This window comes from Microcebus murinus, chromosome 21 (assembly GCF_040939455.1).
Source record: "Microcebus murinus isolate Inina chromosome 21, M.murinus_Inina_mat1.0, whole genome shotgun sequence".
Taxonomy (NCBI): Eukaryota; Metazoa; Chordata; class Mammalia; order Primates; family Cheirogaleidae; genus Microcebus; species Microcebus murinus.
The window spans coordinates 16,186,629-16,210,311 of record NC_134124.1 but is presented as its reverse complement, the minus strand read 5'-3'; the positions used below and the strand labels follow the sequence as shown (position 1 = coordinate 16,210,311).

The following is a 23,683-nucleotide window of genomic DNA, read 5'->3' as shown; positions in this document are numbered from 1 at the left end:
CAGATAGTGCAGCCTCTTTCCAGGTGTGACTGCCGTGGGCAGGCCTCTCCTGGCGGAGGTATTCCAGATGCTGTAGCGGGGGAAGGCTTTGTGTCTGAGAATCGCATTTCACTGAGCCTTCAGTGACCCGCAGTGAAACACTAGGTGCTATGAATTTTAAACTCTTCTCATATCTGATGTTAAAAAATGTTATCCAATTTTTATTTTCATTAGTATTTTTTGCAATTAATAAAGTTGAACATTCTATGAATTGAAAAAAAAAAAAAAAGGAGAGAGATGATCAAATGCAGCAAAGTGAACTGGTAAGATTAAACACCGAAAACCCCCACTGGGCTCGGTGGTTGAAAGGTCGTTGGTGGCCCTGACGAGAGCAGATTTGGTGGCCAGGTGAAAGCGGAGGCAGCATGTGGCTCCCTGCGCATCGCATGAGTGGTGTGGGGGTGAAGGATGCAGGAGAGAAGAGGAGACTGCCTGCATGGTTGCTGTGGGGACCATGTGGCATGGAGGAAGGATTTCATCCGCAAGGATGGAAGCAACTCCAGCGTGCGCACAGACTGGGGGTGAGGAGGCCTCTGCAGGCCGGAGATCAGGAGAGAACACTGAGAAGTGAGGGAGTTGGTCCAAAGAGGGGCCAGAAGGATGGTGCAGTGAATGGGCAGTCCTCGGACAGGAGCAGGGGCAGCTACCCCCTGACACCACGGACAGTCCACTCCTGTGTAGACAGGCAGCGCCGCCGTAAGCCCATGTGGTGCCTTTTAGAGATCCCTTCTCAGTGATGGCTGGAGACGGGTCAGGGGCACAGCCCTGCAACAGAGTGCAGGCTGGATCTCGGCTCCCAGTGGCCCCTTGGCCAGATGCCTTCATGCAGTTCACATACTGCACAGGCTCTACACAGTGTCCCCATAAGGCCCTAGGGGGATCGAGTAAATGTCATTGTCCTCTGATCCCTTGCCTGGTAGGGTAAGCTGGTACCTTTCGTTTCTTTTCTGTTTTTTTCTTTTAGAGACAGGGTCTTACTCTGCCTCCCAGGCTGGAGTGCAGTGTCACGATCGTAGCCCACTATAGCCTCAAACTCTTGGGCTCAAGCAATCCTGCCTCAGCTTCCCAAGTAGCTGGGACTACAGACACGTGCCACCACACCTAGCTGATTTTTAAAATTTTTTGGTAAAGATAGGGTCTTGCAATAGTGCCCAGGCTGGTCTCAAACTTCTGGCCTCAAGTGATCCTCCCACCTCAGCCTCCCAAAGTGCTGGGATTAAAGCCTTGATCCACTATGCTTGGCCTTCATTTCTCATTCTATTTGGGGTTTTATACCCTGGGAAAAACCCTTTCCTGCCAAAACAAACAAAACAGAACCCAAATGTAGTTGAGTCAAATATATTTAGATTAGCAGTATTTATATTAATTTGTTTTAAAAAACTGGACACAGCCCAAATACTCAACAGAAGAGGAGACAACAAAATGGGATACTATACAGCTGCTAGTAATGACCATTGCACCCTTAACTTTTCCAAAGTTTAGCAATGGTTCGAGAGTAAATAGCAAGAAGTAATATTTATAAGGTGGCTTTTCTGTCCAGTAGCCTCAGTTAATAATTCAAAACCATCTTGAGCATGTCTGTCTGATGAAAAGAATGTGAATGCCTTGGGCAAGGACATGGTGTTTCTGAGAACAGCATGCAGAGCTTCTCTGATTACTCCATCAGGTCTAATCGTAACTCTGTTATTCCCTGCACGGCTTTCAGATTTGCAACATCATGAATGCGCCTGCCGAGGACTTTTTTGCATTTCAAGTAAGTAATACTTTATTTGCTCTCTTAGTCATATGATATTTTTTTTCTCCAAAAAGAGCATTAGAATACTTTAGCATCCACCTACTCTGTTGGGAAGCAATCTCAACAAAGTAAAACCACGAATGGAATGAAGTCATGTGCCATTGGAAGTGTGGAGGGAGTTAATTGGTAATTTCCAAGGTCACATTCAGGTGGCATTTTTTGTTTTTTGTTTTTTTTTTAGATACGGGGTCTTGGTCTGCCACCCTGGCTGGAGTGCAGGGGCCTCATCACGGCTCACTGCAGCCTCCAACTCCTGGGCTCAAGCCATCCTCCCGCCTCAGCTTCCCAAGGTGCTGAGATTACAGGCGTGAGCCACTGCACCTGGCAGCACACTTGGTTTTAACATTCACAGCATTTGCTTTCTAGCCTCAGGGACTTTTTCCCTCCCAATATACACGGTAAACAAAAGCTCCCAAAGAGGTTTTATTATCAGATTTAGACGTTAACATTATATTTTAATAAATATAATCAAAACACAGCTTTGCCAGGGATTTTTTTAATTTTAGAGATAGGTTCTCACTTACGTTGCCCAGGCTGGAGCACAGTGGCTATTCACAGACGTGGTCAGAGCACACTGTGGCCTTGAACTCCTGGGCTCTAGTGATCCTCCTGCTTTAGCCTCCCAAGTAGCTGGAACTACCAGTGTGTGCCACACGGCTGGCTCTGACCTCAGGATCTTTGCTTATGTTGTTCCCTCGATGACCATCATTTCTTGCCTAAATCCTCTCTACCCTTCAACAGCAACCCAAATGCTACCACTGCTATTAAGTATTTTTCTGATCCCCCTGGCTAAATAGCATTTCTGCTTGGAATTTTTATGGAATATTGCTTAATAGTCATTTGATTTTGTTTGTCTTTTATTTTATATATATATATATTTATAAACGATTTTGGAGAGCATCCTGTGTGCCAGGTACTGACGCAATACCACGCTGGCTACAGTGGTGGACCAGGCAGGCGTGTTCTTTCTCCCCACGGAGCTCACGGTAGAGTGAGGAAAGGGACACACAGTGGGGTCAGGGGAGGGGCAGGGGACAGAGGAGGAGCTTGCTCAGGGGGGCCTGACTTAATCTGGGAGGAGTCCAGAAACGTTCCCTGAGGAAATTATGTTTGGGCAGTAAAGATAGCAGGGGAAGCTGCAGGAAAGAGATGGCTTATTATTCTAGAAAGAACTATGGTAAGCCAAGAGACCTGAGTGTGAAACTGAGGAGGAGGATGGCAGGAAAAGACTCTAGAGAGGCCTGGATGGTGCAGGGCCTGGAAAGGCATGCCAAGGAGTTTGTCACTCTTTTTTTTTTTTATTTCGCCATTTTATGGGGGTACAGATTTTAAGGTTTCAATAAATGCCCATTTCCCCCCCCCCTTTTTTTTTTTTTTTTTTTTGAGACAGAGTCTCGCTTTGTTGCCCAGGCTAGAGTGAGTGCCGTGGCGTCAGCCTAGCTCACAGCAACCTCAAACTCCTGGGCTCAAGCAATCCTCCTGCCTCAGCCTCCCGAGTAGCTGGGACTACAGGCATGCGCCACCATGCCCGGCTAATTTTTTCTATATATATTTTTAGTTGGCCAATTAATTTCTTTCTACTTTTACTAGAGACGGGGGTCTTGCTCTTGCTCAGGCTGGTTTCGAACTCCTGACCTCCAGCAATCTGCCCACCTAGGCCTCCCAGAGTGCTAGGATTACAGGCGTGAGCCACTGTGCCCAGCCTGTTGCTCTTATATTTTCCTTACTTCATCTTTGATTATCCTAATTTCCGTTTTAAACTCATGTCTCTCAGTAGAATATTGGCTAGATAATTAAGAAGGAAAAAAGGCCGGGCGCGGTGGCTCACGCCTGTAATCCTAGCTCTCTGGGAGGCTGAGGCGGGCGGATTGCTCAAGGTCAGGAGTTCGAAACCAGCCTGAGCGAGACCCCGTCTCTACCAAAAATAGAAATAAATTAATTGACCAACTAAAAATATATACAAAAAATTAGCCGGGCATGGTGGCTCGTGCCTGTAGTCCCAGCTACTTGGGAGGCTGAGGCAGTAGGATCACTGAGCCCCGGAGATTGAAGTTGCCGTGAGCCAGGCTGACGCCACGGCACTCACTCTAGCCTGGGCAACAAAGTGAGACTCTGTCTCAAAAAAAAAAAAAAAAAAAAGAAGGAAAAAAAATGACTCAGGAAAATCAGCGAGTTATTTATTTATTTATTTTTGCCCCTCAAAGAACATTATGAAAGACCTTAGGAAGAATAGACTTCCAAAGTTAAAAGTGCCCTCCATCTGTTGGCATGTTGCCCACATCAACGCGACAAGCCCAAAGTTGCTGAGTCGTCAACCTGACGGTAACCACCACAGACCTTGGTCTTTACCCAGGTCCTGCAACTGATGGCGGTTGGTTTTCCCACATTCGTAAACCAAATTCAATCTTATTTTGAGGTTCTAGTCTTCCTCCTCCCACTCATCCTCCACAACATAGGTTGAATCCAGTAACTTCTGTGCTCAAAAATCTTTAATGGTGCCCCATTTCACTTTCAGTAAAATCTGTCTCCTCATGAGGGCAGTCAGGGGGAAGGGATTCCCCGCACTGGTGTAGGCAGAGAGCTAGGGGAGGCGGGTCTTGCGCTCAGGACAGCCCTGTGCTCTTCAGGCTGACCGCTGCCCCCTCTGGGGACACTCCTACCAGGTGCTGAGACGGAGCTGCCTCACTTTCTAGGGTTTTTAAAATAATAACAATTATCATGTCACCACCTTAAGAATCTTTAAACTCAGAACTGGAAGACTCGCTTACTCCAGGAAGCCTTCCTTGACTTCCCACAGTACATGAAGATAACTCTCTTAGAGACCTTCCCACACCGCAGCGTTTATATTGCTCATGTACCTCACAGATTGTGAGCAACCTGAGGACAGGGCCTGGGCCTCATGTGCCTTGGTTTCCCCAGCTTCTAGCTCCGTTTCTTGCACATTGTAAAATGTTTGCTGAACCCATGGAAAAAGGGTCTGGAAATTAGTCCAGTTGTCCCCAGTTTATAAATGATGAAAGTGAGGCTCAGACAGACGGGAAATGACTCACCAAAGACGTCTTACCGTTGGCCAAGATCCTCACGTGTTCAGCGAGGTACACTTTTCCATCTAGAGATGAGAAAATGGAGGCCCAGGGAGGTAGAACGACATGTCAACAATAACACAGAAGTCAGGATGAGAGGCAAAAAGCCACGAGTTGTATCGAGCTGATTAATTCAAAGTCACAAGATTCACCAGCATTGCTCTTTTAAGCCAGTCCCCTGCCATTGCCTCCTGTATCTGACAGGGAAACACTGCCTGCCTGGGCTGTTTCTGCACGTCACCGTGTCCCCAGCCCGTGACATACTGCCTGACACACACCGGCCCCCACATCTCAGGGATGAAAGCAATATGGCTACCTAAGGAATTCCAACCAGATGGGCTCATGGCATTCGTTGGTGACTAAAACCATGCAAAATCCAACACGCTCCATCCTCTTGCCACCCGCCTCAACCAATCAGGGTCGGGACAAAGCGTGAAATCCGTCACAGCTGCGTCTGCAGCCCGGAACCCGAGAAAACCTAATGTGGCCCTTCTCTTATAGAAAGAGCCATTGGATGAGTCTGGATGGATGATCAAAAATGTCCTTTCCATGCCAATTGTGAACAAGAAGGAAGAAATTGTTGGGGTGGCCACGTTTTACAATCGGAAAGATGGGAAGCCTTTTGATGAAATGGACGAGACCCTCATGGAGGTATGGTTTCTAGGAGTCTTTTGCTGCGGGATCCAGAGTCAGCTTTCGTGGTGCAGCCCCAAGGTGCTATCGTGTGGGGGCATAGGAAGCTCACCTTTCTTCGCTCTCGCTTCTGCATTGCACCCACGTGTTGTCAGAGAAATCCACATTCCCTTTTAAAATATTTGTTTCTTTTTTTTTTTTTATTTCTATTTGTGGTGGAGATTAAAATATTTGAATCAATAAACTTTACTTTTTAGAGCAGTTTTAGGTTCTTAACAAAATTGAGCAGAAAGTACTGAGAGTTCCTAAATACCTTTTCCCCACATATGCAAAACATATCCCCTTTGTATGAAGGTGTTTTTTTGGGTTTTTTTTTGCCACAGAGTCTCTCTCTGTCACCCCAGCTAGAGTGCAATGGTGTCATCAGGGCTCATGCAACCTCCAACTCCTGGGCTCAGGCTACGCTCCTGCCTCAGCCTCCTCAGTAGCTGAGGCCACAGGCATGTGCCACAACACCCAGCTAATTTTTCTATTTTTAGTAGGACGGGGTCTCACTCTTGCTTAGGCTGGTCTTGAACTCTTGAGCTCAAGCGATCCTCCTGCCTCAGCCTCCCAGAGTGCTAGGATTACAGGTGTGAGCTGCCACATCCTGCCTTTATGAAGCTCTTGTGTTTAAGAATGATACATTATGTATGTTAGTGCTTTACTTAAAATGTGGTCATACCCATTACCTTATCTTATTCTTACGACACCTCTGGGAGGTGGGCAACACTCAGCTTATCAACCCATTTTACAGCTGAGAAAACGGAGGCCTAGAGAGTGTTGCCCTAAGTTACTGAGTCAGGATCAAACCTGGGTGTTCTATCTCTGATTCTTCTTGTCTTTCTTTTCAGTCTTTGACTCAGTTTCTGGGCTGGTCTGTCTTAAATCCTGACACCTATGAGTCAATGAACAGACTTGAAAATAGAAAAGATATTTTCCAAGACATAGTAAAATATCACGTGAAGTGTGACAATGATGAAATTCAGGAAATCCTGGTATGTAACGTTCTTTACTTTGTTCTACTCTAGTAGAGTCTGTGCCTCAGAGATGTGGCCAGACTAAGGTGAGACTTGAAACTCCACCAGGGCACAGCCTGGGTGTGGGTTTGCTCATGGCTAAATCCCTCCTGCCTAGCCAGGATGCACAGCCCCCAAAGGTGAATGAATGGAAGAATGGATGGATGAGTGCTGGACAGTGGCATAATGACTGCTGTGGGTGGCCTGGGGACAGCTATCCCTTGTAAGGAAACCTCAGTCTTGAGGCCAGACATTGGCTTGACAGCTCTAGAAACTCCTTTTTTTGAGACAGAGTTTCACTCTGTCCCCCCAGCTAGTGTGCAACAGCTTCATCATAGCTCACTGCAACCTCAAAGTCCTGGGCTCAAGCCACACTCCCACCTCAGCCTCCCAGAGTACTAGGATTACAGGCGTGCGCAGCCGTGCCCAGCCTAGAAGGCCCGTTTTTCACCATGCTCCAGGCTGACCTAGTGCTAGAGACAGGGTCAACCGGCCATACCCCTACTAGAGAGGAAGCTTATCTGACAGACCAATGGACAATGATCAGCTTCTCAGAGCCCCCTCCTGTGCAATCCGCTCACTTCGAAGACCCTATCAAATCACAGCAGCGTCCGGTGAGCAAAGAAGAAATTCTGAGGAAGTAGGGAGCCCTAAAACAGTTTCACCACTTACATAATTTATAAGGCAAATTCACACTTATGATCTTGTTTGATGCTTACAAGCATTAGCCCAGCAAGATGGGCAGGATAAGGATTTCTGTCTTCACTGTAGAGATAAAGTGAGACCAGAAGGGGGAACTAAATTGTTCTCAAATCATCCAGGTGGGAATAGGTCTCACTTAACCTTTATCGGGATAATGAACAAATTCTCAGCCCAGGCGTTGGAGGTTGCAGTGAGCTATGATGACGCCACTGCGCTCCAGCCAGGGCAACAGAGGAAGACAATGTCTCAAAAAAAACCAAAAAAACAAAAAGTTCTCTACATTCTTAGGAACGGGCTGCCTAGGAGATGGTGAGCACCCTATCACGAGAGGTATCCAAGCGGAGGCTGGATGACCATATATCAGAGATGCTATAGAGGAGAATCCTACCTCACGTGGGAAACGGACTAGATGGTTCCAAAGAGCAAGCGTCTCTTTCAATGATTTATTATTCCTGGAGCTTTGGTCTCAAAGTGATCGAGATGTTAGAAGTACACCGAGTTAGTTAGCCAAACGGCACCGGACATGCCGTTCGCTGAGCCCCCACGACCTTGGCTTACAACCTCACAGGTTGAAACAGCACAGGCCATTTCTTAGGCTGAGAAGATACCACAAAAAAGTGTGATCATTTCATCCCAATAGCTGGCAAATTCAGAGGAGAAAACCCACAGTTTGAATGAATTGTCTCCCAGCTTGCTTGACTCTGTCGATAATTTCAGCCAAATGACGGGCCTGTGGAACCTGTGGAGGCATAGCCATAGCGAACCAGTTCAAAGCGAATGGATTTTGCTCTAAGCCAAAAAAATCGGAAAGAGGTAACTGGGTCTGGGTTCCTCCCCCTCTGGCACATGGGAAAATAGGCCCAGAGAGGGCAGAACCTTGCCTCAAGTCACACAGTAAATGAGAGGAAGAACCAGGACCCTGGCCAATGCCTCCTCACTCCCAGTCTGTAATAACAACAACATAACTATCAACAACATGATTTTATTTTAGTGTTTATTATGTCCCAAGCACCATGCTAAGTGCGTTACATACATTATTTAATTTAGTTGTACATATGTTGTTTAAAAATAACTTCGCACAATAGAATTTTAATTCCTCAGGTAAGTACTTATCCCTAGTTATTATCCCTAGTTTACAGATAAGAAAATTGAGGATTAAAGACATTAAATAATACTGCTAGTCAATGGCAGAGCTCAAATTTGGATGCAGGGCTCTATGGCTCCAAGGTCCATGACTTTGTTTTTGGTTTTTGAGACAGAGTCTTGCTCTGTTGCCCAGGCTAGAGTGCAGTGGCACAATCATAGCTCGCTGTAACCTCCAACTCATGAGTTCAAGGGATCCCCCCACCTCAGCCTCCCAAGTAGCTGGGACTAAAATGGCCCCTGTCTCCACACCTGGTATGTTTTTGTTTGGCTGGTTGTTTGTTGGCTTCTTGGTTGGGTGTTTTTTGGTGGAGAAGAAGAGGTCTCCCAGGGTTTCCCAGTCTTGAATTCCTGGCCTCAAGCAATCCTCTCACCTTGGCCTCCCAAATTGCTGGGATTACCCACATGAGCCACCACACCCCAAAGCCCATGACTTTGACTTTGCACATCGATGAGTGTTAAAGGGCCACGTCTCTGAGTTGGTGGTTCTGTTGCTAGGACTTTGGAGGAAGGAGAAAAATGGGAATGGAAAAGCGGAGGCATGTTTAGGCCTTAAATGTAGTAACCTTTTTTTTCCCCTCTGCTATTTTGGGCCCTGGCAGAAAACCAGAGAGGTGTATGGGAAGGAGCCATGGGAATGTGAGGAAGAGGAGCTGGCTGAAATCCTGGTGAGCTGAACTGGAGCAACAGTGGCCCTGACAAGTGCGGGGCGTGTGGGCGTGGCTTTGCAAAGCATGTTCCCCACCACTCTGCTCTGATCCTCCCAGCACACCCGGGATAGGGACAGGGCTGGGAGGCCCAGAACACTTCATGTTCCCTGATCACTTGACTCTCTTCCTTATACAGCAAGCAGAGCTGCCAGACACAGAGAAATTTGAAATTAACAAATTCCACTTCAGCGACTTGCCCCTAACAGAGCTACAGCTGGTGAAGTGTGGAATACAGATGTATTATGACCTCAGAGTGGTGGATAAATTTCACATTCCGCAAGAGGTGAGGTCAAAACAAACATCTTTGGTTTCCTTTTTTCTTTCTCTTTCTTTATTGTTCTTTTTTTAAAAAATGCAATCTATAAAGCACCTTAAAAAGAGTGCACCCCCAGTGTTTAGGATTTAAAGCATTAGTCATGTTGCACAGATGAGTCATTCATCAGAAAAGAGACACTGTTCCTTCGAAGTGTGACGTTTTGGATGCACTGGCTTCTTGCAGTGTGTTCCGAGGCATTAAGCTCTGAAGGCCGTGAATAGATGTGCCGCAAAAACAGGTCCCAGAGTCAAACAAGGGCAGGAAGTGTGGGCTAAACTCATTGAAACGGGGCTCTTTCCCTTCCGGATTCTTTACTGAGGTGCACTGTGAATCTAGGGGAATGAGGGATGGGCAGAGGTGTCTGTGGGGAGGGGGGTGGTGGTATATGGAGCACAGAATTCTCCAGACTTGTTGGAGTAAAGCAGTGGTTCTCAAAGTGCTGCCCCAGACCACATCGGCATCACCTGAGAACTTATCAGAAATGCAAATTTCCTTTCTCTCTCACACACACATACACACACGCACACTCCCAACTCTAAAGAATCAGAAACTTGGTGTTTTAACAAGCCCTCCAAGTGATTTTATGGACACTCAAGTCTGAGAACCACTGGATTAAAGAACCGTTTTGTTTTCCTCCCTATAAAGCCCCCATTAGTTTGTCCCAGGACACTAGCTCTCTGGGGCACAGTTTGGAATCACTGATGGAGCACAATCAGTAGAATGACTCACATCTTTATTTTCTAACAACAGCCATGCTCTTAGTAGTTAGCGGTTTGCAAAACACTTTCACTGCATTATTGCATCTATTGCTAGTTCCTACCTTCTGGTCCAATGACAGGGCTGGAGGACCTCAGGCCCCAGGAGGGAGGGCCCGGGGCACCTGGCTGAGTGTGTGCTGCTGCCTCACTGACGTGCGTGTGTTCACAGGCCCTGGTGCGGTTCATGTACTCCCTGAGCAAGGGCTACCGCAAGATCACCTACCATAACTGGCGGCACGGCTTCAACGTGGGGCAGACCATGTACTCCTTGCTGGTGGTACGGCGGGGCTGGCGGGGCAGGAGGGGTGGGGCTGTGCCACACAGGACAACCTCTTAGAGACACTTCACGTGGCAGCAACAGCTTGTTCTTCTTCCTCTATTTATTGCCTTTTAAGAATTATGCAAGAGTAGTACATGCTTAGAATAAAAGAATTCCAAGAATAGAGAAGCAAATAAAATAAAAAGTGAAAGAAAGTTGCTACCTATCCCCAACCTCAGGCCGGGTGTTTGGAGGTAACCACGGCACAACTCTTTCCAAATTTTCTTCTTGGATCTGTCGAAAGAAAAACTTTAGACAAATTAAATTTAGGTGGAGTTCATTGAACAAAGAAACAATTCATGAACCAGGCAGCACACTGAACCACTAAAGGTTCAGAGAGCTCCCCACAGCAATGTGGGCAGGCAGTGTTCACAGACAGAAAAAGAAAATGACGTATGGAAATAGTTCGATTGGTTACAACTTGATGTTTGCCTTATTTGGACGTGTCTGAGCAGTTAGCAGCCTGTGACTGGCTGAAAGCTCAACTGATATGATAATCAAGACTTGATTATTCATTACAAGAATACACTCTCAGGGTGCAGTTTCTTTACATATTAAGTTAGGCTACAGGTTGATGTGTGGAAGCAGCTTTAGGTCAAATTTAAATTAATTTAACAATTCTGCCCTTTTTAAGGTCAGCCTCTGAATTTTGAGAGATTGACCAAAACGTTGGACACTGACGCCACTTTCCATCACCATCATAACGGACTTGTTTGGTATCAGTATAGAATTCACAATTCACGACGTCAAATTAATCGGATTATTCTTTATGCTTTCTTCCTGGTTTTGTCATTTTCACCATAATCAGACCATTTGATGTACAGAGGATGGCTGCATATATAAGCATCTGAGATTCCTGAGGGGATACGACACATCGGGGAGATTATTAGGATGTCTCTCAGGAGGATAATGCCAAAAGCTGGATTACACTCCTTAATAGGACTCCCAAATCAAACAATTCAAAGTTCAGGCAATAAAGATCCAATAAAGAAATAAGTCAACAGTTCAACAATGCAATTGGTCATAGTCTTTGTTCAGAGCACCATGGTAATTAAGGTTCACTATAAAATGGCCTCATATAAAGAGGTATCCATTTCTATAGTTAGCCTGGCAACATGAGTCATGGTAATCTGGAGATCCACTTTAAAAAACATAAAGATTAGAAAACCTTGGAATAGAAAAGCTTGCCATTCACCATTCAGGATGCCTGCAAACCAACTGTTAGCTACTCCTGTAAATGTACGGTGTGTTTCTTTCTCCAGAGAAATTTCCTTACGTGTGGCAGTATACCCATATCAGGCACATTTTTTTTAAAGATATGGGGTCTTGCTTTGTTGCCTAGGCTGGAGTGCAGTACAGTGGCTGGATCATAGTTCACTGATACCTTGTACTCCTGGGCTCAAGTGATCCTCCTTGATCAAAAGCTTAACAAAGACAACATGAAGCACAAAATATTATTTTGGTAAAACACAGAATCTTTGTTTCCTAGGCCAATTGCCTAAAAAGAAAAGAAACATCTTTCACAATTTCTTATTAAAAGCAGCCCAATACTTCAAGAAAACCTTATTGTTTTAGCAGAGAGGACCAAATTCTAGTTTTGTATCAGTGTACTTTTGATATTAATGCTCAATTTTTAGAAAAACTTACAAATAAATGTTTTCTAATCCTAGCTAGTTGGGTTGCACATAAAATTCCTTTCACAAGATTCATCTTCCACAAGCCTTCTACAACTTTCTCATCCATTCAGTTTTTTTTTATTTTTTTATTTTTTTAATTTGAGACAGAGTCTCGCTTTCTTGCCTAGGCTAGAGTGAGTGCCGTGGCGTCGGCCCAGCTCACAGCAACCTCAAACTCCTGGGCTCAAGCAATCCTTCTGCCTCAGCCTCCCGAGTCGCTGGGACTACAGGCATGAGCCACCATGCCCGGCTGATTTTTTTATATATATATGTATTAGTTGGCCAATTAATTTCTTTATATTTTTATAGTAGAGACGGGGTCTCGCTCAGGCTGGTTTTGAACTCCTGACCTTGAGCAATCCGCCCGCCTCGGCCTCCCAGAGTGCTAGGATTACAAGCGTGAGCCACCGCGCCCGGCCCCATTCAGTTTTTGTTCTATACTTTTTCTCTTCTCATTTTAAAACAACCAGTCATTCTACCTTAGGACAAAAATTACTCTCTTCCGTTAGCAGAATAAAACATCCTCATATTTTTAGCTTTTCCTTAACCAAAATCACATCTTACATTCCTTTTATACTTACAGGTATAATTGTTTGCCTTGTTATTTTTACTAATTTTAGTTATGCATATTAATTAGAATTCTTAACCCTCAGTGACCTTAATTTCCAGTAAAGACTAGGAAGCAAGCAATTGTGAACTGTCACACCAGCAATCTGTGGATCAATATGTCTGTGAATCATAATTTATAGAAGCATGTGCTTTCTCATAGTACAATTTGTCAAATGGAAGTCTCACATCCCAGAAAAATGCTCAGCCCTGGGCAAACCTCTGGTCAGCCTACAGAGCCAGGCATGGAACCCAGATCAGACCCATACTTCCAAGCTCTGGGCCCTCTCCCTTCAGACCCCCCCCCCTTTCAGCCCTCCTTCCAGTCCCCACAGAAAAGGAGTGACTTGGACTCTGCTTGCCCTTCTAGACAGGAAAACTGAAGCGATACTTCACGGACCTGGAGGCCCTGGCCATGGTCACTGCTGCCTTCTGCCATGACATTGACCACAGAGGCACCAACAACCTCTACCAGATGAAGTGAGTCACCCCCTCCCTTTCCCCAGCCACTGAGATTCATTACTCAGCTCTGCATGGCTGCCAGACAGACTCACTGGCTGAGGGGGAGGTCTCGCTGCCCACAGCTTCCCACTTGCTTCTGCCCTTAGGATCTGGGTCCACTCCTGTGGTAGACATGACTTCCCAAAGATACCCACATCCCAAACCCCAGAGTCTGAGAATATGTTGCCTTGCATTCAATAGGGAGTTAGGGCTGGGCACAGTGGCTCACACCTGTAACCTTGGCACTTTAGGAGGCTGAGGCGGGAGGATCATTTGAGGCCAGGAGTTTGAGACTAGCCTGGGCAACATAGTGAGACCCTGTCTATACAAAAAGTAGCCAGGCATGGTGGCATGTGCTTGCAGTCCTAGCTACTCGGGAGGCTGAGGCAAGAGGATCGCTGGAGCCCAGGAGTTTGAGGTTGCTGTGAGCTATGATGACGCAACAGAGCAAGACCCTGTCTCAAAACAAAAACAGAAATGAAAGAAATATACAAATGTGAAGAATGTAGCAAAAATAAAAAAAAAAAAAGAAATGAAAGAAACAAATAAAAGAGACTTTGCAGACCTGAGAGATGTGATTGTTAAGGATCTTGATACAGGGATTATCTGGATGGGCCCCAGGTAGGGGAAGGGTCCTTATCAGAAGGAGGCAGGAGGTCAGAGGAGAGAAGATGCTGCCCTTCTGACTTTGAGGATGCAGGAAAGGGCTGCAAGTGAGAATGCAGGTGGCCTCTAGATGCTAGAAAAAGCAAGAGAACAGAGTCTCCCCTAGAGCCTGCAGAAGGAAAGCAGCCGTGTGGACCCATTTTAGACTTCTGAACTCCAGAGCAGTAAGATAATACGTTTTTATTGTTTAAAGCCATTAAATTTGTGGCAGTTTGTTACAGCAGCAATAGGAAACTAATGCATTAAACTCTTTCATCCTCCTCCTTCCCTGTCCTACCTACTGAACTAACTGGAGCCAAGTTACAATCCTCATGACACCCTGTGGGCTGGGCGGAGCAGGGACTAGTGTCATTCCCATATTACAGATGAGGAGACTTGAGACTCTGCCCAGGGCCTAGACATTAGGAAGCACTACAATTCCTGCTCTTCTCAGTCTTCCCTGAGAAGACTTCCATGCTGCTCCAAGGCTACAGACTGTGTTTACGTGTCATTGTGGGAATCTAAGTGCTGGACATGGTGCTTGACACATAGTAAGAGCCCAACAAATATTTATTAAATAAAAAAAATGAGTGAACAAATTGCTTGTGGGGAATTCAATGGCTTCCCTCAAGACTCAGGTACGGAGGACCAAGGGATTGATGATCTTCAAAGTGCCAATGTCCCTAAAATTGCATGTGGCATTGTGTGTGCTTGTGCCTTTTTCTGGGGATAAGGGTCTATACAGTCCAGCAGATTCTCTAGGGAATCCGAGACTCAACGGTGGCTCAGAATTGCTTGTGCAGAAAGCTAAAGCCTGCGAGTCAGGAGCCATGATGTTCAGTCCTAATTTTCTGTTGTCCATTCCGTACTGATTTGTTTTCTCTGTCTCCCTCCCTCCCTCATGCAGATCTCAGAACCCGCTAGCCAAGCTCCATGGCTCCTCCATCTTGGAAAGACACCACCTGGAGTTCGGCAAAACGCTGCTCAGAGAAGAGGTAGGACGAGGGCGCTCTGTGCTGGCGTCGGGGCCCTGACCGGAGACCCCATCTCACGAGTAGCCTGAGTGTGCCCACGCAGCATTTGTTCCACTGGCCTGGGCTGCCACTACCATCATCTGGGCGGCCGCTGTAGTAGTTAAGTGACTACTGTCACCCTGCATTCTCCCATCTCTCTCTCCTGTTTTTTTCTTTAGAACCTGAATATCTTTCAAAACCTCAATCGCCGACAACATGAGCATGCCATCCACATGATGGACATCGCCATCATAGCCACCGACCTCGCCTTGTATTTCAAGTTGGTATTTCTTCCTTTTAATAATAATCATCCGACAGGGATTATAGTAATAACAAACACCACCGTTCCAATTGACTTAGTGTTTACTATGTGCCAGGCACAACACTTGTGCCATGGACACATTGACTCTCTATAACCCTGTGAGTTAGATATTATCACCCCACTGTACAGATGGGAAAACTGATACTTGGGGCGAAAGATTTGCTAAGATAAGATCAGACCAATCAGTGGCAGAGTCTCAGTTAGAACGGGTAGGTCTTCACTCTCAGGCCTTGGCTTTTTTTTTTTAATTTTGTTTTGTGAATTACGCTGATTCAATAAGACTCCATCAGAGTCAGCCAGCGTTAGAAGCCCAGGGGTTGCCTTATTCTAAGACTTGCTCCCTTAGCTGGTCCCAGTACAGTGGGGTTTATAACTAATGGATCACAACCAGATACAGATTTCTTTGTTCCTTCTCCTACTGCTTTACTTGACTAGCCTTAAAAAAAAAAAAAAAAAAAAGACTAAGCATTGCTCTCTTTCACGCACTGGTGTGTTTCGTAGGAAGAGGACAATGTTCCAGAAGATCGTGGATCAGTCTAAGACGTACGAGACGGAACAGGAGTGGACGCAGTACATGATGCTGGAGCAGACGCGGAAGGAGATCGTTATGTGAGTTGAGACAGGGATCAAACCCTGATCCTCTTAAGCCCCGGGTCACGAGGTGAGACGCTGCACTGACAGCTTTAGCTGACCTCGACAAGCCCCGGCAGACTTTCCATTTTGGAGGTCTCCAACATATGAAAAACTGAAGCCATACCACAACTAAACTGTACAAGTTATGACATGTTCCATCTTTATTTTAGCACTAGAAATATAAAACACTACACTATTGTTTTAGTTCTCTGTATACAAAAAGTATATTATTTGTATACAATATATATGTATTTATATATGTATAAATTGTATATGTATTTATTATAAGTATATTATATATATTTCAATCATAAAATATAACTTTCAAGTGTTTTATTTTTATTTTTTTTAGAGACAGAGTCTTGCTATTTTTTTTAGAGACAGAGTTGCCCAGGCTGGTTTTGAACTCCTGGCCTCAAGCAATCCTCCCACCACAGCCTCCCGGAGTGCTAGGATTTACAGGCATGAGCCACTGCGCCCAGCCCAAAAAGTGGACTTTATACCAGTGGAGAAAGGTGTAAATTCATGAATGTGTTGGGACAACAGGGTGGCCACAAAGTTAGATCCCAATCTCACTCCTTACAACAAGATAAATTCTACATGAATCAAAACTTTTAAATAATGAGGGGGCCAGACTCGGTGGCTCATGCCTGTAATCCTAGAACTTTGGGAGGCAGAGGCGGAGGATTGGTTGAGGCCAGGAGATAGAGACCAGCCTGAGCAAGAAGTAAGGAATATAACACTAGAAAAATATATTAAAATTAATAATGTTTTAATTTACCTAACTCATTCTGAGTATCTTGGGTTAACCAAAGTGCCACCGAGAAAGTATCAGAGATGTGATTAATAGCCCTAGAAGTCTTGGCTAAATCTCTAGGGCATGCTTCCTAGAAAGTGAGGAAGTAAATGATTCTAATGTTTGCTTTCAACAAAACTAAAGGAGAATCTATTATAATTGAATCATCTGCTGATAGATCATGCAGAAAAATGATCACAGTATTTTTTTCTTTTTTTAAAATTCTTTCTCTTTTTTCTCTCCCCTCTACATGATATGATTTTTAATAGTTAACTTGGGAGAATGCAAAGAATTGAGTGACAGTGTTGTAATAAAACTATTTCCATTGCCAGGGTTTCTAAGTACTTGAATTTATGAAAATGAAAAATGGGCATAAAAGAGATTCTGGATCCTATGTGTCCAGCATAAGAAATAGTCAATTCATTCATTAACTGATTTTTAAAAAATAATCCCAGCTCATCTCATTAAAAGATGAATTTCCAAAGAAAAAGTTACTTTGAGTGTTTAATAATTATTTATAAAAATAGGTAATGTATTTTATGGTTTGGTTAGTTGTGTAATAACAACTGAATCCAAAAGAAAATTTTCAACATTTAATGGCTTATGGTCAAAGAAAAAAATTTTAATTGTATAATTTTCTTTTCTTTTCTTTTTTTTTTTTTTTTGAGAAATGGTCTCCCTCTGTTCTCTGGGCTACAGTGCAGTGGTGTTATCATAGCTCACTGCAACCTCCAATACCTGGGCTCAAGCGATCCTCCCACCTTAGACTCCTGAGTAGCTCAGACTACAGATGCACCATCATGCCTGGCTAATTTTTAAATTTTTTGTAGAAACAGGGTTTCACTATGTTGCTCAGGCTAGTCTCGAATTCCTGGTCTCAAGTGATCCTCCTGCCTCAGCCCCACAAAATGATGGGATTACAGACATGAACCACCACAACTGGCCTATAATTTTAATTAATGGATATATTTGGTTGCAGGAAATTATGAAAGTGTGATCAGTGAAAGACTTTCTAGCATATATATAGTATATATTTATACACATAATACACAGACACACATATGCATGCATGTGTACATATATCCCCACGTACATACACATATAATATTAGGATAAAATTGTATTGGGGGAGTCAAGTGGAAATATCAATTTATAGAAAAAAGGAGAGATGTAAAATTCCAGACTCTTAAAGAAAAGATGTACAACTGTATTAACTCCCCTTAAAAAAAAAAAAAAGAAAGAAAAGATGGTTTCATGTGTTTTTACCATTTACCATGGATGATTGGCTAATTGATTAGCAATTTGGTATCAAATTGCTATGCTATTTTGATTTCTTTGTATTTAAAAAATGATGTAACAATTTTATTTAAAAAGTCAATATTTATAATGTGCTATAAATTAGATCCTTTACAAACATTAACTTATGATGCAATAGTTTAACATGTCAGCTTAAATGTGCAAGGTAGTCCCAGCTACTCGGGGAGGCTGAAGTAGAAGGATCACTTGAGCCCAGGTGTTTGAGACCAGCCTGAACAACATAGGGAGACCTCATCCCTAAAAAAAAAAATTTAAAAATTAAAATTAAAACAATGTGCAACCTAGCACTCTGGGGGCTGAGGCAGGAGGATCTCTCGAGGTCAGGAATTCAGGAGTTCGAAACCAGCCTGAGCAAGAGCAAGACCCCATCTCTACTAAAAATAGAAATAGGCCGGGCGCGGTGGCTCACGCCTGTAATCCTAGCACTTTGGGAGGCCGAGGCGGGCGGATTGCTCAAGGTCAGGAGTTCGAAACCAGCCTGAGCGAGACCCCGTCTCTACTAAAAATAGAAAGAAATTAATTGACCAACTAAATATATATACAAAAAAAAAATTAGCCGGGCATGGTGGCACATGCCTGTAGTCCCAGCTACTCGGGAGGCTGAGGCAGAAGGATCGCTGAGCCCCGGAGATTGAGGTTGCTGTGAGCCAGGCTGACGCCACGGCACTCACTCTAGCCTGGGCAACAAAGTGAGACTCTGTCTCAAAAAAAAAAAAAAAAGAAAAAAAAAAGAAATAAATTAACTGGACAACTAAAAATCTATATAGAAAAAATTAGCCGGGCACAGTGGTGCATGCCATTTGAGGTTGCCATGAGCTTGGCTGATGCCACGGCACCCTAGCCAGGGTAACAGAGCAAGACTCTGTCTCAAAACAAAACAATGTGCAAGAACATAAGCACTTTTCAAAGTTCTTTAGGTACTGCAGGTATTACTAGTCCTCTAGAAATAAGTATGTTTAAAGTAAAGCTACTTGAAACTCTACACAGGGCTTGTTTTCCAAATAAAAAGTATTGTTTAGAGGAGCAAAATTATAAGCCCTACTTATATGGGTTGTAAAACTATTTTGAAAAGTGAGGCTTGTGAATAGAAATGCAGTGCCTGAGTCACGATCCACTTAAAACTTGTAACAAATACAGATAAGTTTAAAAAAAAAATTCTTTAGGTAGTCCCCCAGTGAAAAATGTTTGAAAACTTGTAAAGCAGGGTTTCTCAATCTTAACACTATTGACATTTGAGGCTGGTAACTTTGTGGTAGGGAGCTGTCCTGAGCATTGTAGAGTATTTAAAAGCATCCCTGGTCTCTACCCACTAGATGCCTGCGGCAGGCAGCCCCTCCTCTCCAGTTATGACAATCACAGATGTCTGCAGACATTGCCAAATGTGCCCTGAAGGCAAAGGCAATGATCACTCCTGGCTAATTGCTATAAAGTCATCTTGGGGTTCATGGATTAGGTGATTAGGAGATTAATGAGAACTTCTTCACACCTGAGTGTAGCTGTTACACACTTGGGGCTTTGTTACCAGACAGCCTGGGATCAAGTCCTGGCTCTCTGGTTTCTTGGTGGTGTGACCTGGAGCAAGTTACTTCTCCCTCTGTGCCTCAGTTTCCTCATCTGCTCAACGAGAATAATGGCAGCACCTACTTTGTGGATTGTCCTGGGGCTGGGCTGGGCTATGTGGAATGCTGTGTGGTGTTGCTCATAGTGAGTAGTGGTGTTAGGTGCTTCCTCTGCTGTAACAAGACGTATGTATTTGATCTTTGTCTCCAGTTCCTGACACAGATCCTAAAACACTCGGAATTTCCTGAGTGATAAGAGTGTCTTTTGTTCTAATCTAATGATTCTTGGCAGGACACTAGACAGCTTCAGGATGGGCGCTGGTCACCAGAAACACCAAGGCTTGATTAGAAGCTTGGAACTTCCAGCCCCACCCCAACCTCCAGGGAGGGGCGAGGGTCTGGAGACTGAGCTAGCTAATCACTAGTGCCTAATGATGTAATCAGCCATGTCGACTCCATTAAACCTCCACAAAAGTCTCTAAACAGTAGGGTTCAGAGAGCTACTGGATTGGTGCCACATTGAGGTGCTGGGAGCATGGCATGTCTGAAGAGGGCACACGCACCCACCCCCTGCATGCACCCAGCCCCATGCCTTCTATACATCTCTTCCATTGGGCTGTTTCTTTTCTTTACTTTTTCTTTTTTTTTCTTGAGACAGAGTCTCACTTTGTTGCTTGGGCTAGAGTACCGTGGCGTCAGCCTAGCTCACAGCAACCTCCAATTCCTGGGCTTAAGCAATCCTCCTGCCTCAGCCTCCCAAGTAGCTGGAACTACAGGCATGTGCTACCATGCCCGGCTAATTTTTTTTCTATATATTTTTAGTTGGCCAATTAATTTCTTTCTATTTTTAGTAGAGATGGGGTCTCACTCTTGCTCAGGCTGGTTTCGAACTCCTGACCTTGAGCGATCCTCCCGCCTCGGCCTCCCAGAGTGCTAGGATTACAGGCGTGAGCCACCTACGCCTGGCCCCATTGGGCTGTTTTTGAGTTGTATCTTTAGTAATACACTGATCAATGTAAGTAAAGTGTTTCCCTGAGTTTTTTTTTAGCTGCCCGAGCAAATTATTGAGCCGAAAGTGGGGGAACCCCTGACTTTGCAGCCAAGTCAGACAGAAGGATAAATATCCCAGGGACCCGACACCTGTGGCTGGCCTCTGAAGCGAGGCTGTCTTGCGGGACCGAATGGTTGAACCTGTGGGGTCTGATGCTAAATCTGGGCATTCAGCGTTAGAGTTGAAACGAATTGGTGTCAGGATTGGTTGTTGTAAGGAAAAACCCAACACTCCTTTCCCGTGCTTTGATTATCTTGGAGGGCTTATTTATGTCCGTGGGCTTCCTGTGGTCTGAGCAGACCCCTTGACACGTCCAAAGTCAACTGGCTTTTGCTAGATTCCTACGTAGCTGTTTCTCGTGTCGCGATACTTCAGTGTGTGTACTGTAGGGCCGAGAGGCTAGCAGTGACTCTGGAGTGAGAGTGTGACTTCCTGTTCTCCATCAAAGCCTAGAGGTCTCTGCTTCGTTCCACATTTCACTCTTGGCGGTCTGGCCAAACCAAGGGGTGGAAGGGCGCAGAGATCTTCCAGTGCTGGGGCGTGCGGCCCGCCGCCTGTTTTTACATAGCTTGCGAGCTAAGATCGGCTATTCCAGTGTTAAATGGTTGGGAAAAAAAAATCAAAAGAAGAAAAAGATTTCATGACAAATAAAAATTATAAGAAATTCAAATTTCAGTGTCCACAAAGAAAATCTTATTCTTTTACAGAGGACCACATTCTGACTTTCAGGTGCCCTAGGTACTTTTGCCTTTGTGACCCCTTCCTCCAAAACAAAAACAAAACAAAACAAAACAAAACAAAAAAAAGCCCTGAAACTAAAAGTTATAACTCATGATTGTGTTAGTATAAAGACAAATCTAATCCAGACTGAATTCATTATCATATATTCATTATTTTTATTTATTTATTTATTTTTTTTAACCCATGCCTTTACAGTGGATATATATTCATTATTATGGTGTTCCTTCTTTTTTCTGATCATGTTGTTTGTTTGTTTGTTTGTTTTGAGTCATAGTCTCACTCTGTCGCCTCAGCCTAGCTCACAGCAACCTCAAACTCCCGGGTTCAAGCAATCCTTCTGCCTCAGCCTCCCAAGCAGCTGGGGCTACAGGTGTGCACTGCCATGCCTGGCTAATTTTTTCTATTTTTAATAGAGACCAGGTCTCGCTCTTGCTCAGGCTGGTCTCAAACTCCTGAACTCAAGTGATCCTCCCTCCTCGGCCTCCCAAAGTGCTAGGATTACAGGCGTGAGCCACCGCGCCCGGCCTCTTCTGATCTTGAAAGAAATTAAAATTAAAATATTTTCACGGCCCTGAAAACTATCACGGGCTCTTATTGCTCTGCTGAATGGATACGTTGACCTTCTTATTGATTCTATGCTTATCTACGGCTGAGTCACAGTGTCAGAGCTGCATTGTGCAACAGAGACCGTGTGGTCTGCAAAATCTCAAATATTTACTGTCCCGTCCTTTACTGAAAGAGTTTGCTGACTTCTGCGCTAGTGTTTTACAAATGAGTAAAGTGGGGCCCAGAGACAAAGTGACTTGGCTAGTGTCATACAGGCATTCGTGGATGGTAGGGACGGGCACTCAGCCATGTCAGCCGTCACCTGCACACCTAGGGCTCTCTCAGGCTCCTCCAAGTTCTTCCCCAGCAGGGGCCCCTGCCACACCCTCTAGGCAGGTGTCATTCCAGAGCCGGTCTGAGTCAGTGTTCTCTGAAAAGGCTGAGTAAGAGGATGGCTGGAATGCCTTCCTCTGAAAGTCGACCAGGGGTCAGGAAGAAATGCCACTGAGCCTCACAGCTGAGTTCAGGAAGAGACATTTGCCTTGGGGACGGACCATGGCGACCTTGAATGAGCAGGGGAGGATTGAAGAGGAGGGCAATGAGCGCACTTACAAAATCATCTTATGTGATCGGCACTATAACTCTTAGGAAGGATATGTTACACAGAGCCATATGAAGCTGTTGAATTTCGATGGTTTTTGACCCACAAAATTAGAATTTCATAGGCTCCAACATAATATAATTATCTCATTTTACAAATGAACAGACTAGGGCTCAAAGACATTAAGTCACCTGCCCTAGACACAGCAAGTAAGATGGAAGATGGAGCAGATGGAAGATCTCATTCAGTTCTGTCTGATCCAAAGCCTGGCATGGAATTATTATTATTATTATTTAGACAAAGTCTTGCTCTGTCACCCAGGCTGGAATACAGTGGCTGGATTATAGCTCACTGCAACCTCGAACTCCTGGGCTCAAGTGATCCTCCCAACATAGCTTCCTGAGTAGCCAGGACTACAGGTGCACCACTACCACACCCAGCTAATTTTTAAATTTTTTGTAGAGGTTGGGTCTTGTTATGTTGCCTAGGCTGGTCTGGAACTCCTGGCCTCAAGGGATACTCCTGCCTCAGACCCCCCAAATAGCTGGGATTACAGGTGTGAGCCACCTTTACCAGCCCCCTGCATGGAATTTTATACTATTCTCCTATCAAACTCCATCCCCTTATCTTGGTGACTTGTCTGCTGAGAGCAGAAGGCTCAGACTGCTGAGCATGCAAGATCTTCATGGCTCACTCTTGCTCCCTTCTGCTTTATAACCACGTGTCCTTATCTCTCTTCCACCCTGACTCCTCCCTCTTCCTCACTTTACATGTCTATTCTGTCCCCAAGTCCTGCTGAGATGACTTCTTAAATGCCATGTCTATCTGGACACTTCTCTTTGTTGCCTCCTCCATCTCCCATGGGATCCTTCAGTGCCTTCCTAACTAGCTTCCTGCATGGGCATGTGTCCCCTCCATGCCAAAGCCACAGGGATCTTTGTGAAATCTGTGTCGCCCTTCTGTTCTCTCTCTTCAGTGGCCTTTCCCATTGCTCCCAGTGTGAAGACTGTCCCTCGCAGTGGTGCCTGGGCTCTGTGTGGGCTGCTCTGCTCCTCTCTGAGCTCCACTTGCCCACCTTTCCTCCTGCTCCCCAAGCTCCTCCCACCTTCCTTCCACGGGG

At 44.9% G+C, this 23,683-nt stretch overlaps 1 protein-coding gene across 1 annotated transcript in view; it reads left to right on the top strand.

Moving 5' to 3' along the window:
- Positions 1-23,683, top strand: part of PDE6A (phosphodiesterase 6A) — a 61,238-nt gene that overhangs the window by 27,363 nt on the left and 10,192 nt on the right. Inside the window, exons 8-17 of the mRNA XM_075996214.1 lie at positions 1,745-1,792; positions 5,419-5,568; positions 6,444-6,587; positions 9,056-9,121; positions 9,300-9,446; positions 10,407-10,514; positions 13,209-13,318; positions 14,892-14,979; positions 15,177-15,277; positions 15,821-15,928. Of these exons, the coding sequence (XP_075852329.1) occupies positions 1,745-1,792; positions 5,419-5,568; positions 6,444-6,587; positions 9,056-9,121; positions 9,300-9,446; positions 10,407-10,514; positions 13,209-13,318; positions 14,892-14,979; positions 15,177-15,277; positions 15,821-15,928 (1,070 nt within the window). The remainder of the gene's footprint in view (positions 1-1,744; positions 1,793-5,418; positions 5,569-6,443; positions 6,588-9,055; positions 9,122-9,299; positions 9,447-10,406; positions 10,515-13,208; positions 13,319-14,891; positions 14,980-15,176; positions 15,278-15,820; positions 15,929-23,683) is intronic.